Source organism: Hemicordylus capensis, chromosome 1 (assembly GCF_027244095.1).
Source record: "Hemicordylus capensis ecotype Gifberg chromosome 1, rHemCap1.1.pri, whole genome shotgun sequence".
Classification (NCBI taxonomy): domain Eukaryota; kingdom Metazoa; phylum Chordata; class Lepidosauria; order Squamata; family Cordylidae; genus Hemicordylus; species Hemicordylus capensis.
Genome location: NC_069657.1, coordinates 447531735 through 447544376, shown reverse-complemented (window position 1 = coordinate 447544376; position 12642 = coordinate 447531735). Strand labels below are relative to the sequence as shown.

General features: G+C 43.5%; 1 protein-coding gene across 9 annotated transcripts in view; it reads right to left on the bottom strand.

The window, feature by feature from the left end:
- The window catches only part of SANBR (SANT and BTB domain regulator of CSR), a 75491-nt gene that overhangs the window by 46645 nt on the left and 16204 nt on the right, over window positions 1-12642 (bottom strand). For 7 of the 9 annotated variants that reach the window (XM_053246925.1, XM_053246953.1, XM_053246934.1 and 4 more), the window contains exons 4-7: window positions 8468-8654; window positions 5904-5997; window positions 3669-3907; window positions 1675-1733 (exon numbers count right to left, since the gene is read on the bottom strand). In XM_053246925.1, the coding sequence (XP_053102900.1) occupies window positions 1675-1733; window positions 3669-3907; window positions 5904-5997; window positions 8468-8654 (579 nt within the window). Of the gene's footprint in view, window positions 1-1674; window positions 1734-3668; window positions 3908-5903; window positions 5998-8467; window positions 8655-12294; window positions 12439-12642 lie in introns of those variants that run through there. The other 2 variants (XM_053246960.1, XM_053246968.1) reach the window with 2 other exon arrangements.

Sequence of the window (12642 nt, the reverse complement as noted above, 5' to 3'; positions counted from 1 at the left end):
AGCACGGTTGGGCACTTTTGGGGCAGTTTTTTGGGCCCTTTCCCACCATTTTTGGAGCTCTAGAACCCTATGACGCACACACTCCTGTCCCATTGACTCAATGACTCTGTATCCTTGGTTCCAGAGGAGAACAGAACCCCCACAGATACCGTGGTTTGCCTGAACCTTTGAAGTTAAATGGCCAAATTTCACGACGCTTGATAGAGAAGGTTACATCCATTGCATATTTTGCCACTTGCTTGGAAAGAGTAACAACTACTTCCTGGCAAGAATCTGCCAAACCCACTACTTCAAAAGCACGGTTGGACATAGATGATGTGATATTAATCAAACCAACTTGAATGCTGAATCAATGGATTTTATCCAAGCTGAATCTAGTTAGACAGTGTCCAAAGTAAACCACATGAAAATTACAGGCCCTATTTGAAGAATGTTTTGAGCAGAAAATTTATTTGCTACCATTCTTCAGAAGTGAATTCATGGCAGCTTCCAACAAAATTTGTTAAACAGTGTAAAGCAGTATAAAACAGAGTTTGAAGCTAGACACCACATCCAGTTATTGTGCAGGTTATTCAGTTCAAATTTGATGAGTATGTTTATACATTTGTAAACATGCACATTCTGAACACATGGCAAGACAGGGGGAGAATAGCAAGCATGACTTGTCCCCTTAGCTAAGCAGGGTCTGCCCTGGTTGCATATGAATAGGAGACTTGAGGTGTGAACACTTCCCCTCAGGGGATGGAGCCGCTCTGGGAAGAGCAGAAGGTTCCAAGTTCTCTCCCTGGCATCTCCAAGATAGGGCTGAGAGAGATTCCTGCCTGTGAGGGATGTGCATGGAACCAGCTTGCCCGGTTCAGTGTGAGGCTGGACCAGCCTCAAACACAACCGGATCAGTTTGGTCTAGCACCCCACTTAAACCCTCCCCCGGTATGGCTCGGGGGGCGGGGTTCGTGAGCTTGAAATTGTAAAAAATATTTTAAAATACCTTTACTCCCCTTGGGGGAGTTCCTGGAGGCAGCAGGGTGGTGGTCCGCAGAGGTCCTCCCTCCCCCCGCCGGCCTTCCTCATGCCCCCCTCGGCAGGTTCGGCCACTCTTCAGCCTCCACCCAGCGGCCATTATGACCTGGGCCACGCAGAGGCCAAGTGCCAGGTGCGCAGGCTCCATAATGGCTGCCGGGCGAAGGCCAAAAACCAGCCGAACCTGTTTGCACACCCCTACTGCCCGCAACCTTGGAGAAGCTGCTGCCAGTCTGTGTAGACAATAGTGAGCTAGATAGCCCAATGGTCTGACTCAGTATATGGCAGCTTCCTATGTTGCTGCACTGTGTGAGTGAGACACACAGTCTTTCCAGGGCACGTGGGCAAAGAGTACAGAACTAATTGTCTAGTTGCCTGTGCTGAGCAAAAGTCATAGCCAGGTGACCAGGAAAGGAAGACTGGCACACTTGTAACTTTTTAAAGTCCACAAATGATTAACATGGGCATGTGCAGGCAGAAGGGCTGCTAAAGGTACGTGTGAATTTGCAACTCTAGTGGACTTTTTTGCTTGTCGGGGGAAAGGCTGTATTTGAATGACCATGGGCACATCATATTGACAGCTGTGTGCTCTCATTCCAGAATGATATGTCTCTCCTATGGCTCAGAAGAACCACACATTGTTTTTATACTCACTAAGGTATCCATCTTCAAGAATTCAGAGGAAATGAGAATTGAAATGACATTGCCTGGTTCTAAAGAGAAAAGCAAGAGAACAAGGTAAAAGTAATTACTCTATTAAAATTACTCTTGCATGGTTTGTAAAAGGAAACACTACAAGAGGTTCTTTGCATCACAAAATCCCCAAAATCAGAAATGAGAGGGAAGGAGAGAAATAGATAGGCTTTGGGAATTTAGTGTGGTCCTTTTGTAGAAGAAATATTTAATGGCATATTGAGTGCATGTTATTCTGCCAGTATAAGCAGATCTTTTCATTTTGCCACATTTGGTTCTAGAAGCTATCTGATCCCTTGGTCCATTTCCACCCACTAACATGCTTAGCCAGGCAAAAGTATTAAAGATTATTTTATTAAATAATAAGAGTATTAAAAAGATTTTTTTTTAAATCAAGCCATATTAGATTAGATTAATGATTATCCTATTAGCCATAGATTAGTAGGAAAATATTTTTCTTAATGTTGAATTGAAAAATCCAAGCTTGTGAATCCACAAACTGCAAATAGATTTCATATAGGTTTAGAATTAATTGTGAGTTTTGAAAGAGCAAAAGTGCTTTCATCAGAGTTTCTTTTTTAGAAGGTTGGAAGTAGAAAGAAAAGGTTTTCAAACCAGGGCAGGGACTCATTCTGTTATACTTGGTAAACTGCCCTGAAGAATGATGCAACTGTAAATAAAAGAATAGTGGCAGCAGCCACAAGAGGGGCATGTGGGTAAACCCTCTCCATGCCCACTGCTCATCTCCCCCAAAATTTCTCCCAGCCAAGTTCCCTTCTGTTGGATCAGAACACAGCTCAGGAAAATAACATCAGATGGTATTAGATGCTGTAGGGGTGGCATTATCTGTAGAGATAGTAAGTTGCTGGCAAGAAACCAGTTTAGCACCCACCAGCACACACACCCCTTTTGTTCTAAGATTCAGACTCTGCTCCCTGCTTTATACTCAACATCTTTTCATATTGTTTCTCTTTTTAGATAGTTCTCTGTTCAAGGAGTTCACAGTCTTCTCATTTCTTATTTAAACACTCTGCTCATTTAAAATAAAGCTTTCAGAATCCATAAGAACAGCCTTGCTGGATCTTGCCCAAAACCTATCTAATTCACCACCCTATTTCTCCCAGTGGCCTACCAGTTGCTTCTGGGGAGCCCAGAGAACCAGGAGATGAAGGTGTGCCTTCTCTCCTGATGTTGCTTCCCTGCAACTGGTATTCAGAGGCATTCTGTCTCTGAGCCTGGGGGTAGTCTAATCTCAGTCCCAAGGTTTTTAGGCTATGACAAACATTTTTCCTTTAAGCATACTCATTTCCTTAAGCCTTTTTGTGTGTGCATCTTGAGTTCTTTATAACATTTGCTGCTCTCCTTTGAATTCTCTCCAGTTTGTATGTTATAGCAGATTCAAGGGGCTTCTACCTTTTTTGTAGTGGGCTGGTGCAGACATAAAAACTGCCCAATTGCCCAGCCAGACAGGAGATCAGAAGCACCTTGTGAACTCATACACTCTTTCTCCTCTCTCTACCATGCTGAACTCCCCATTTCTTTACCTTTTCCCAGCTAACCATGGTTGGCACAAACCAGAATTTGCAGCCATGGTTAGAATCCAGTTTACAAACTCTGGTCTGTAGCTCATCATGGTTCACTCTTGAAAAGCGAGAAACTATTAATATGCGAGAAGGAGTGTGCAACCCTGCAGGGAGCTCCCACTCTCCTAACCATGGTTAGGAAACCAAGCATTGTTATGCCTGCACCAAGATCAGTGGCTAAAGAAACATATTCATTACCTTTCCAACCTTAGATTCTCCAGCTATTAAGATTGGGCTTTTTATTACCTAAAGCAGAACCTAGCAGGGAAGTTACCTTTCAAAACCATTTTGCATACAGACTTTTGGTCTGAAGCAGAGGTCAGGCTTTTCAGAAAGTGAATCTGTAGCAAAAATGAATAGATTTTCTTTTACCTAAGGTAGGTATTTCATGCACCTCATACTCCTGAGTGTTCCTTTTAACATATCTTATCAACCAGTTAAAGATGTGAACGTCACAGTGAACTGAAATGTCCACCTCTTCCCAGCGCTGGGCATCCACTGACAGATATTCAGCAAAGTACTTCATTTCAGAAATCAATAGATCTCGTGGGCAAACAAAATCTTCTTTCAGATTTTTTGCTTCATCACACACATGGATCACCATGTTTGGCCTTGGTTTGAAAAGGGGAAAAAAACCACAGGGAGGAATGTTATTATAGCTTGTCATTAGAAATCAACAGGAATGTTAGAATGATTTATGAAGATATAACACCCCTAATTTTCAAGTTTAGGTGCAATTCTTATGCAAAAGTAAAAAGGACACATACCAAGTGTTACATGGATTCTTTAAAGCTGTAACTAAGATTGTAATTGCATGCAAGGTGAAAAATAGTTTAGAAGAAATTTAACACACAAGAAAACACAGGTTAAATTTAAGAGTAGAGTGGCGGAGGGGAGAGCTTGCTAGGTTATGTTACAAAGCCTGGCTCAAACTCAGCTCAGAGTATTAGTCAGGACTCTATATACAATGATCCGGCAAAAGCACAGAAAGGGTGCAGAATATGGAGCTGGGAAACAATTCACCCTCAAGAGAATCTGATGCAAATAACCATCTCCCAGCTGTTTCTTTCTTTAATGAAAAGCAGCTGTAGGGTGTCAAGAATTTGAGCAGAGGGACAGCAGGGAGCAGAGCTACACAAATCCTTCCCCTCTGGCCATTTCTCTGCTCAAAATCCCATCTTCCAGATGCCTTTCTATCCACTGTGGGTAGAAAACCAGGGATGGGGGGGGGGGGAATTGAGCATCATGGGTGTAAGAGTTGAACAGCTCTCTACTGATGGCTTACACTCAACACAGGACCTCCTGTGACTGTTTTTCATTTTTAAAAGGTTTTATGCACAACTCTGGCCCACCTGCTGATGTTAGGACTACAACTCCCATCATCTCGAACTATTGGCCATTGTGGCTGGAGATTATAGGAGTTGTAGTCCAGCAACAACTGGAGGGACAAAGCTGTGCAGTTTTGATTTACTGCAACATCTACTTTGCCCCCAAGTTTTATTTATTAATAGTAATAAAATGTCTAGTTCTTAAGGCTTGAAAATGCTTGTCTGGGGAATGCCTGCTGAAATCCCCATAGCAAGGAGGTTTGCTAAATAGTATATTTACCCAAATAGAAGACTACTATGAATTTAAGACAACCCCCTTAAAAAAAATACAGGTTATATCTGCATTTACCAAAAGGAAGAGAACTCTGAATTTAAGACGACCCCTTGATTTCTAACATTAAAATTTTTTTAACACACACAAAAAACAAAACACAACACACACAACTTTGGAAGGATGGATTCTAGAGCCTTGCCTAGCTTCTTGCCACCCCTGTTGATTAGCAAATATCAGAATAAGTTATGCTAAAGAGTGGGGGCAGGGGAAGAGAATAAATTAAACACCACAGAATTATGTAAATTATGCTTAATTTGCACATATTGGATAGGTCACAGGAATTTTTTCTTGGCTTAAGTACAGAACAATTTTTTTAGTGTTTAATGGTGTGTGTGTCTCTTAAACCAATGCACACACACACTCCATTATATGTACAATAAGTCTGAAGTATTTTAGGTACTACACAATCTCATTTTCACTGCTTTCAATCAAACCCTGAACTGTTCTCTGTAATAAATGATGAAAAGAACCTCATCCACATCAGGAGGAATAAAGTTATCTCTGTCTTCTGGATTTATATCCCATATTGGAGGAAACGGGTCTAGTGAAGAAAAGATGCCAGAGGCTCATGACCCAGGAGACGTCAATCCCTACTACCCCTCTTACTACCTGGCACAGTACAGTGCAAAGAAAAGCTACCCTGTTCTTCATTAACCTTAATGAGGGACCCACACCCATTGCTACTCATACACAGAGTTCCTGTGCAAGCATACTACTCTGGGATTTTTCCAGCCCCCCAAAACTTAAGAAACATTACTATATATCTAATATATTTAGAAGGCCTACATAAGTCACACAGGTGTAGACACACCCCAACCTCCCCTTACAGTAATCCCACCAAATGCATAGAGGTGTGCCCCTGAGTTTAGTGCAAAGTATGTACAAACAGATCTCACAGACCCAGGGTTAACTAGCTTTCCCAAAAGCAAACAACCATCTTCCTACCCTTGAGTTTCATCAGCATTTTCTCCACCTTTATGTGCAGGGCATTTCTCACTTTCTGAGGAGCAATTCCTTGAGGAAGCTACACTTGGCCTTCCTTAAATACAAGCGGGGAGAAAAAGCATTAGGACATCATGTTGAGATGGGTCTTCTCATGCGAGTCTGGTCAGTGGTGGTCTGATGCCTAGAAGTAAGGGAGATGCTTGAAACTGTCCACCTAGCTGCTAGATGGAAACTTTCCCCATTCTCCTTCGAAAGGGTCCTAAAACCAACCCAAAGGTCCTAAAATTAACCCATTAACTGACCAAGTCCTTTCAGGCACAAGTGGTTTGTCTACACACACAAACTAGGTGGAATTAGAACAGTCATAGGCAACATCTTACTAGCTTTGCATTCAAAAATATTCCCTCTCTTACACCAGCTTCTTTATTGGGGGTGGGGTGGGGTGGGGAGAACAATCCTTTACATTTTTCAAAGCTGGCAAGCCCCCTGCTTGATGGCTATGATGTCCACACAAGCAATGTATGTCAAATAACTGTGTGAAATGTGTGCCTCAAGTATTGTTTCCCAACTGCAATGGCACACTAAAGTACCAAATGGGAAGGACAGAAGGTTCCTGTGTTGTGGACATGCCCTTCCATGATTTACTGGGGGAACGGGGTGGAAACAACTAAAAAATGCTCATCTGAACAGCCTTTCCTGTTACAAATGTACTTTCCTGCTCCCAGTAAGAAATGCTAGACCGTTTTAGTAGAGTTTGGTAGAGACAAACACCAAAAAACAGAGTCTAAACAAAATAGTTGGGGAAGAAACCCTAAACAAGTTTTCAGCACTATCTCCTCCTCTGTATTGTGTGTGTTACAGATTAGGATTTTAAATGTCTAACATTTAAGACAAGCCCTAACCAGAGGCCTGCACCCAAGCTTTTCAATGGAAAATCCCCATGCACACAAGCCTCCTGCCCAGATCAGCAGACTGTCGGAGAAGCTTTCTTCTTCTCATCATTCATTCAACGCAACCCGGATGCATACCCTGAATATCATCCCACTGACCCCTTTTCCTATACTGTCTCTCTGTCCCTTACATTACCTGCATCTCTCTCGCCAGTCATTTCTGTCTCTCATTTTGTCCAGTTCAGCTCTTCTTTTCCCCACCTCCCTCCAGGCTGATGCACTTTTGATGATGAAGCCACAAACAGCACACACAATCCCATGTAACATTTCCAGCACTTAATGTGCAATGCTTGTTGGCTCAGAAGCAGCAGCATGCGCAGTGCTTAGCAACTGGAATTGTCTGCTCCAGGGGGCAGTAGCATGCCCTGCTCTCATACAGAAGTCTTTCCAAGTCCTGCTTAAGAACCTTTAATGGGGATCTTCTCCTTGCAAATCACATGCTCTTACCACTAAGCTATGGCTCCCAAAATTACTAAAGACTTCTGTGGTACCTTGGATATTAAGCTGGTTTATCAGATGGTTCCTTATCTATGCTTTATCACTGGAACTTGAGGTTTTGTAGACAGGTTTCATAAGTTATGAGAGCTTAGACTAAAACAAACCAGTTCGTGTTGCTTTGTTTTCTCCCTCTCATACATACACACACACCCCTATATCTATCCTACCTATATCAAGCAACTGCTAGGTTTGTGCACAGATATCAGTGTGCTTCTTTTAAAAGCCCAGCTCTTAAAAACAGCGGTGCCTTTAAAGTTTGGTAACTCAGTGATTCAAAGGCACTGCTGTTTTTAAGAGCTGGGCTACCAAGCTTTCAAGAGTGGCTTGTGCAGTTCTAATCAAATTTACAAGGGAACCTTAATTAATGTTACAAAAATAATTTTTTTTTTAAATGAACCCCCCATCACATAACATAGTTTTCTGATTATAAAAGGCTTTCTCTCCCCTTTTGTAATAGCCTCAGTCCATCATATATATTGAAATATAGCTTTTAGGGAGGGAAAGGGGGGCATTTTACAAGCAACGTCTGCTTCACAGAGTGGTTTCTTTCTCCACTCCTCCATGTGCTCCTGCCCTCTCCTCTCCCCAAGCCAATAGGCTCAAATCAGCTCGGAATGACAGGACAATCATCCCAGTCAGTCCTGCCTCCCCATCTCAATGTACAATGTACTGTAGGATACAAATGCAAACAGTTCCTATCCCTGCCAGCAAAAAAAGCTGTTTCCCATTTCTCAATAAGGCAAGATATAGAATTTGTACTAACTAGCAGAAGTTCTCCTTGTCCAGGCAACTCAGGAGCAAGGAAAGGGGGAAGAGAAACAAATCCAGGTTTGTTGACATACAAGTGGAAACAATGATTTTCCTCCATTTTCTTTTAAATGTTAGCGCTGTATACGATATATGAGGGTGTCTTGTAAATGGAAAATTATGGTATTGGTCTTTGAACTCTGAACTGGCCAGTGACAAACTAGAGCTATCTCAATTTACAGACCAATATTTATGGTGAATGCTTGTGTTTTAGCATTATTAGCAAAAGTTGCCGCAAATGTTTCAAATGAGAAAAAAGAGCTATATTTACTGCTCCAAATGTAGCAGAACTACCATCTGAAAGCCTACCATTTACAGAAATGGCATCTTGTTCACTGGGAGGCTCTTCTAACTCTCCCTGGGCTTCAAGGAGCGACGATTTAATATAAGTAGCTAGTGTTTCCAAACGGCTTCCACCACTGGCCATTAGCAGATTGTACTGGTTATCAACTGGAGAATTTCCACTGTTTTTCAGTTCGTCAAACCTTTTTGCACACTGCCAAAAAATAAGAAAGAGGAAGTGTTCTGAGTTACTGTTTTTGCCACTAAAAACAAGAAGGAAAGAAATCCTAGGTAAGTCTAGAACACAGATGTTAGTGCACGGGAATCTGAAATATTACTTTCGTGGTTCTGTAGTGTGTGCACAAAGTTGAAATATTTTTCCAGCTTCGCCTGAATGTTTGAAAGGTTATTTTGCTTACTTGAAACAGGGCAAAACCAGACATCACTTTACTCATGTAACTGACCTTCATTTTTGGTAAAAATATTTATATTTACCGCTTTTCCACAAAAGATTCTCAAAGCAATGTATATACTATAGCCTCCTTGCTATTTTTTCTTGTCAACAACATGCATGGAGGTGGGCATCTGGATCAGGACTGCAGCAGTGGGGCTTAACTGGTGGCAAACAGAAACTTCCCCACCTCAGGAGACAGTACTCATCGGGGGGGGGGGGGGGCAGCCCAAATCAGGACTACAGCAGGTATAGGTTTGAAATTTAGTATAAATCGCAGGTTGGTTAGATTAATTATGTTTGTAAGGGTTTGAACTTATGTTTTGAATTATTATCATAGCAAGGGTAAATTTTATAGTTGTTGATTCACGAAGAAATGTGAGCGGGAAGTCCATCTTCTATGTGTGTATTTTTAATGAATGATAATATTGCTATTGTTAAAATCAATAAAAATTGAATTTGCAAAAAAAAAAAAAAAAAAAGGACTGCAGCAGGTATGGGGGTAGCGGGGTGGAAGAGGAGGATTAAAGTCCCTGTAATCCCCACTGCAGTTCCAGTCCAGGCTGGGCTACCCATAGCTTGCTATTTCCAAGGAAAGCTTGTTTTAAAGCAAGCATATGAGGGCAAATGACCAGCTTAAAGTCATGTCTAGCCTGACCATAGCTCTGCCCATAGCACAAGCGATATAAGGAATTGCCATCAGACCACTGACCCAATTAGCCGAGTAATAAATTCTGAATAGCAGTTGGGGTGAAGCATATGAAGGCAGTCATGTCATGAACCCTGAGTCAAACACCAAGGAGTCCCAGGATAAAGGGGGTAATGAGCCCTGAGCTGGACACCAGGGGATCTCAAGTGAAGTGGTTGTGTCCCTCGAGCTTGACTGACCAAGAGGACTCACAAGACGAGGCAAGCTTCGAGGGGTCTTCATCCCACCAATGGAAATGCCAGCACCTGCTGACCCTATCAACACCCCCCCTTGCCTCTGAGTCCTCTGAGTAAGAACCTGAAGAACCCTAATCCCCACCAGCACTTAAGAAATAGGGCACAGCCCCTTTAAGACATTCCAGGCTCGGGTGGGGCTGCAGTGCTGGCTCCATATTTAAGGCCTCAGTTTGCCTCCACCATTTGCAGAAGCATCTTCATTGTGAACACATGTTACCTTGATTCTGCTCCTGCCCCTTTGCTTGTTTTGACTCCGACTTACCTGCCCCTGCCAGACTGATCTCTGGCTCCTGAACTCCTGCTTGTTTCACTTTGCCTTGCCTGCTCCCACAGTGTGTGTCCTGCCACACCTGACCTGCCCAGGTATGACAAGTTGCTTCAAGTGGCAGGTTTGAGAGGCATTTGTAGGGGCAGCAGACTACAAACCTGCCCTGCCTCCACAGCAGCACACTCAGCCGCACCATCACCTGCCCCACCAGCATCCCTTGGTGTAGGTACAGCAACTGGCCAGCCAGTAACATCCTCTACTGGAGCTGGTGGGAGTGGCAGATGCAAGGAGGCAGCAAGCAAGGCTGAGGTGGGCAGCAAGCAAGTCCCCCCCAACATACAGTACACATAAGGAGGAGGCAACTCGACCCTGACTTGCTTGGCTCCTCCTAGTCGTAACCCAATGCAGTGGTGATCACCTGCTCACTACCCCATCCATCATCGCCTGCTCCAACAGCAGCAACTGGCTCACCTGCCTGTCCATCTGTGACTGCTGCTGCCTCCCCAGCACCACACTTGTCCAGCTTAGTCTCCTACCAGAACAGGAGGCAAAGCCAGACATGTGCAGTGCTGGAGACAGTGGCAGCAATGCACAGACAGACCAGCAAGTCAGCACCTAATGGATGGGTGAGTGAGCCGGCTGCAGTTGCACTGGAAGGTTGGGGCACTTCCTCCTTGCAAGCATGTGTGTGTGTGTGGCTGTTGCAGATTGCTGCCACCTCCTCACATCCATCCATTGCCTGATTCACCCATTGTCTGGACACAAGGAGGGAGGAGGCAAAGAGGGTGGGGTTGGGAAGCAGAGCACATCCCAGGAGTGTTGGAGATGAACTTCCAGTGCATCGACCTTTTGCACCAACTGTCCTAATGACCACTAGGGGCATTGGGAGTAGAGAGAGTTGGCAAGGGTCTCCCTATCTGTCCCTACTCTATGACCCCTGAACTGACTCTGCAGCACTTCCTGTGCTGAGTCACAATCCTTCCTTTCCTCCTAGAGAGCAGATGGAAACATCTCTCTCTTTCTCCTTACCTATCCATTATGTAGTCTTTTAGATTAGATATAGGTCTTTCCTATCCAAGTCTATTTAACCAATAAATACTTAGTGTTTAGTCATACAAGGATCTCCATGTGTTTTCTCTAAATAGCGGCAATATCCAAACCATCCTCAGCTACCTACTCTGTAACTGGAGTGTGTGCTCATTCCTTAGTGCTCTGCTGTTTTACCTATTGTGGGTAAAAATCAATGACCTCTAACAGGGAGAGGAGAGGAGGCAGTGGGTTCTAGTCCAGGGGATGGGGTTGGCAAGGCAGGCAGAGTGCATCCTGTGAGGTGGTGACAGCAACAGCCTTTGGCCCAGGGAGCAGGGCTGATGACAGAGTACTCTGCATCTCACCTCAGACATATGTTCACTTCAGCCACCATTGCTGGCAGCAGTTCTCTCAGAGAGAGCATTTCCCCAACCCTATAACCAACCCCTATATAGCAAGTTATTTTAACAGGAGATGCCTGGGGCCAAACCTGGGACCTCCTGTGTGCAAAGGATGAATTCTATGTCTGGACTATTGCTCTATCCCACATCAATTTGAGATGCTGTGTTTAGGCAACACATTGCAAGTCATTTGCACTAATGCTACTGGGCTGATGGCAAGGGGTTGGAGCCTTGTAATCACCCCACTGATTACGAGGGGCAGTGTGCCTTGTAAGGCACACATGGAGCCAATGTATAACTACATCTTAGTTATGCCTTGGGATTTTCTTAATGAAAGGCGGGGTATAAACTTAAAAATAAAAAAAATAAAAATAAAAATGCTAAGTTAGAAAAATACCAAATTAGTGGTTCTGAGATCAGGATAGCACTATCCCCTGTGGGTACTTGAGCACCTGATAAAGAAAACTCCTTCGAATACTGGAAAGAATGACTGGAACTATCTGGAAACATACAGAGACACTAGCTGTGCCATCAGCCACAAAACAAGGATAAAGAAAGATTTTGCTTCAAAGATTTTACAAGGTATGAATGTCTCTCTCCTTTCTTCACATTTGTAACAAAGAGGCAGGTAGAGTAACAACAGATAAGTTAAGATCCAGATCTACAGTGCCAGCTGGTTAAACTGGGACCTCATCAGATGTGCAAGCAGATTATGACAGTGATCTCAATACATTCAGATGTCACCAAATTAGGTGTTCACCTGCAGCGAGAGAACAGCAAGAGCAGCAAAACGAATCCAACCAAAGCCTTCCTCCAGTATCGCTAGACAGACACATGAGTAGGGAAGGAGGTTTTCTCTTTTCAAAGGAGAAAAGGAGGTTTTCTCTTTTCAAAACATGGCTTGTCCAAAAATTCTAACACTAGAACACCATGACATCCCAGCATTCTATAAAAGCGTGTGTTCTAGAAAGGGCTGGGGAAACTAAGTGATGTCACAATGGGAAATTGGCTCCACCTCTTTGCCAGCCTAGCCTCCTCCCTTTAGAAATCATGACACAAATCTGGAAAGTGTGGGAAGTCCATGCTACAGAACGATCAGTACAAGATC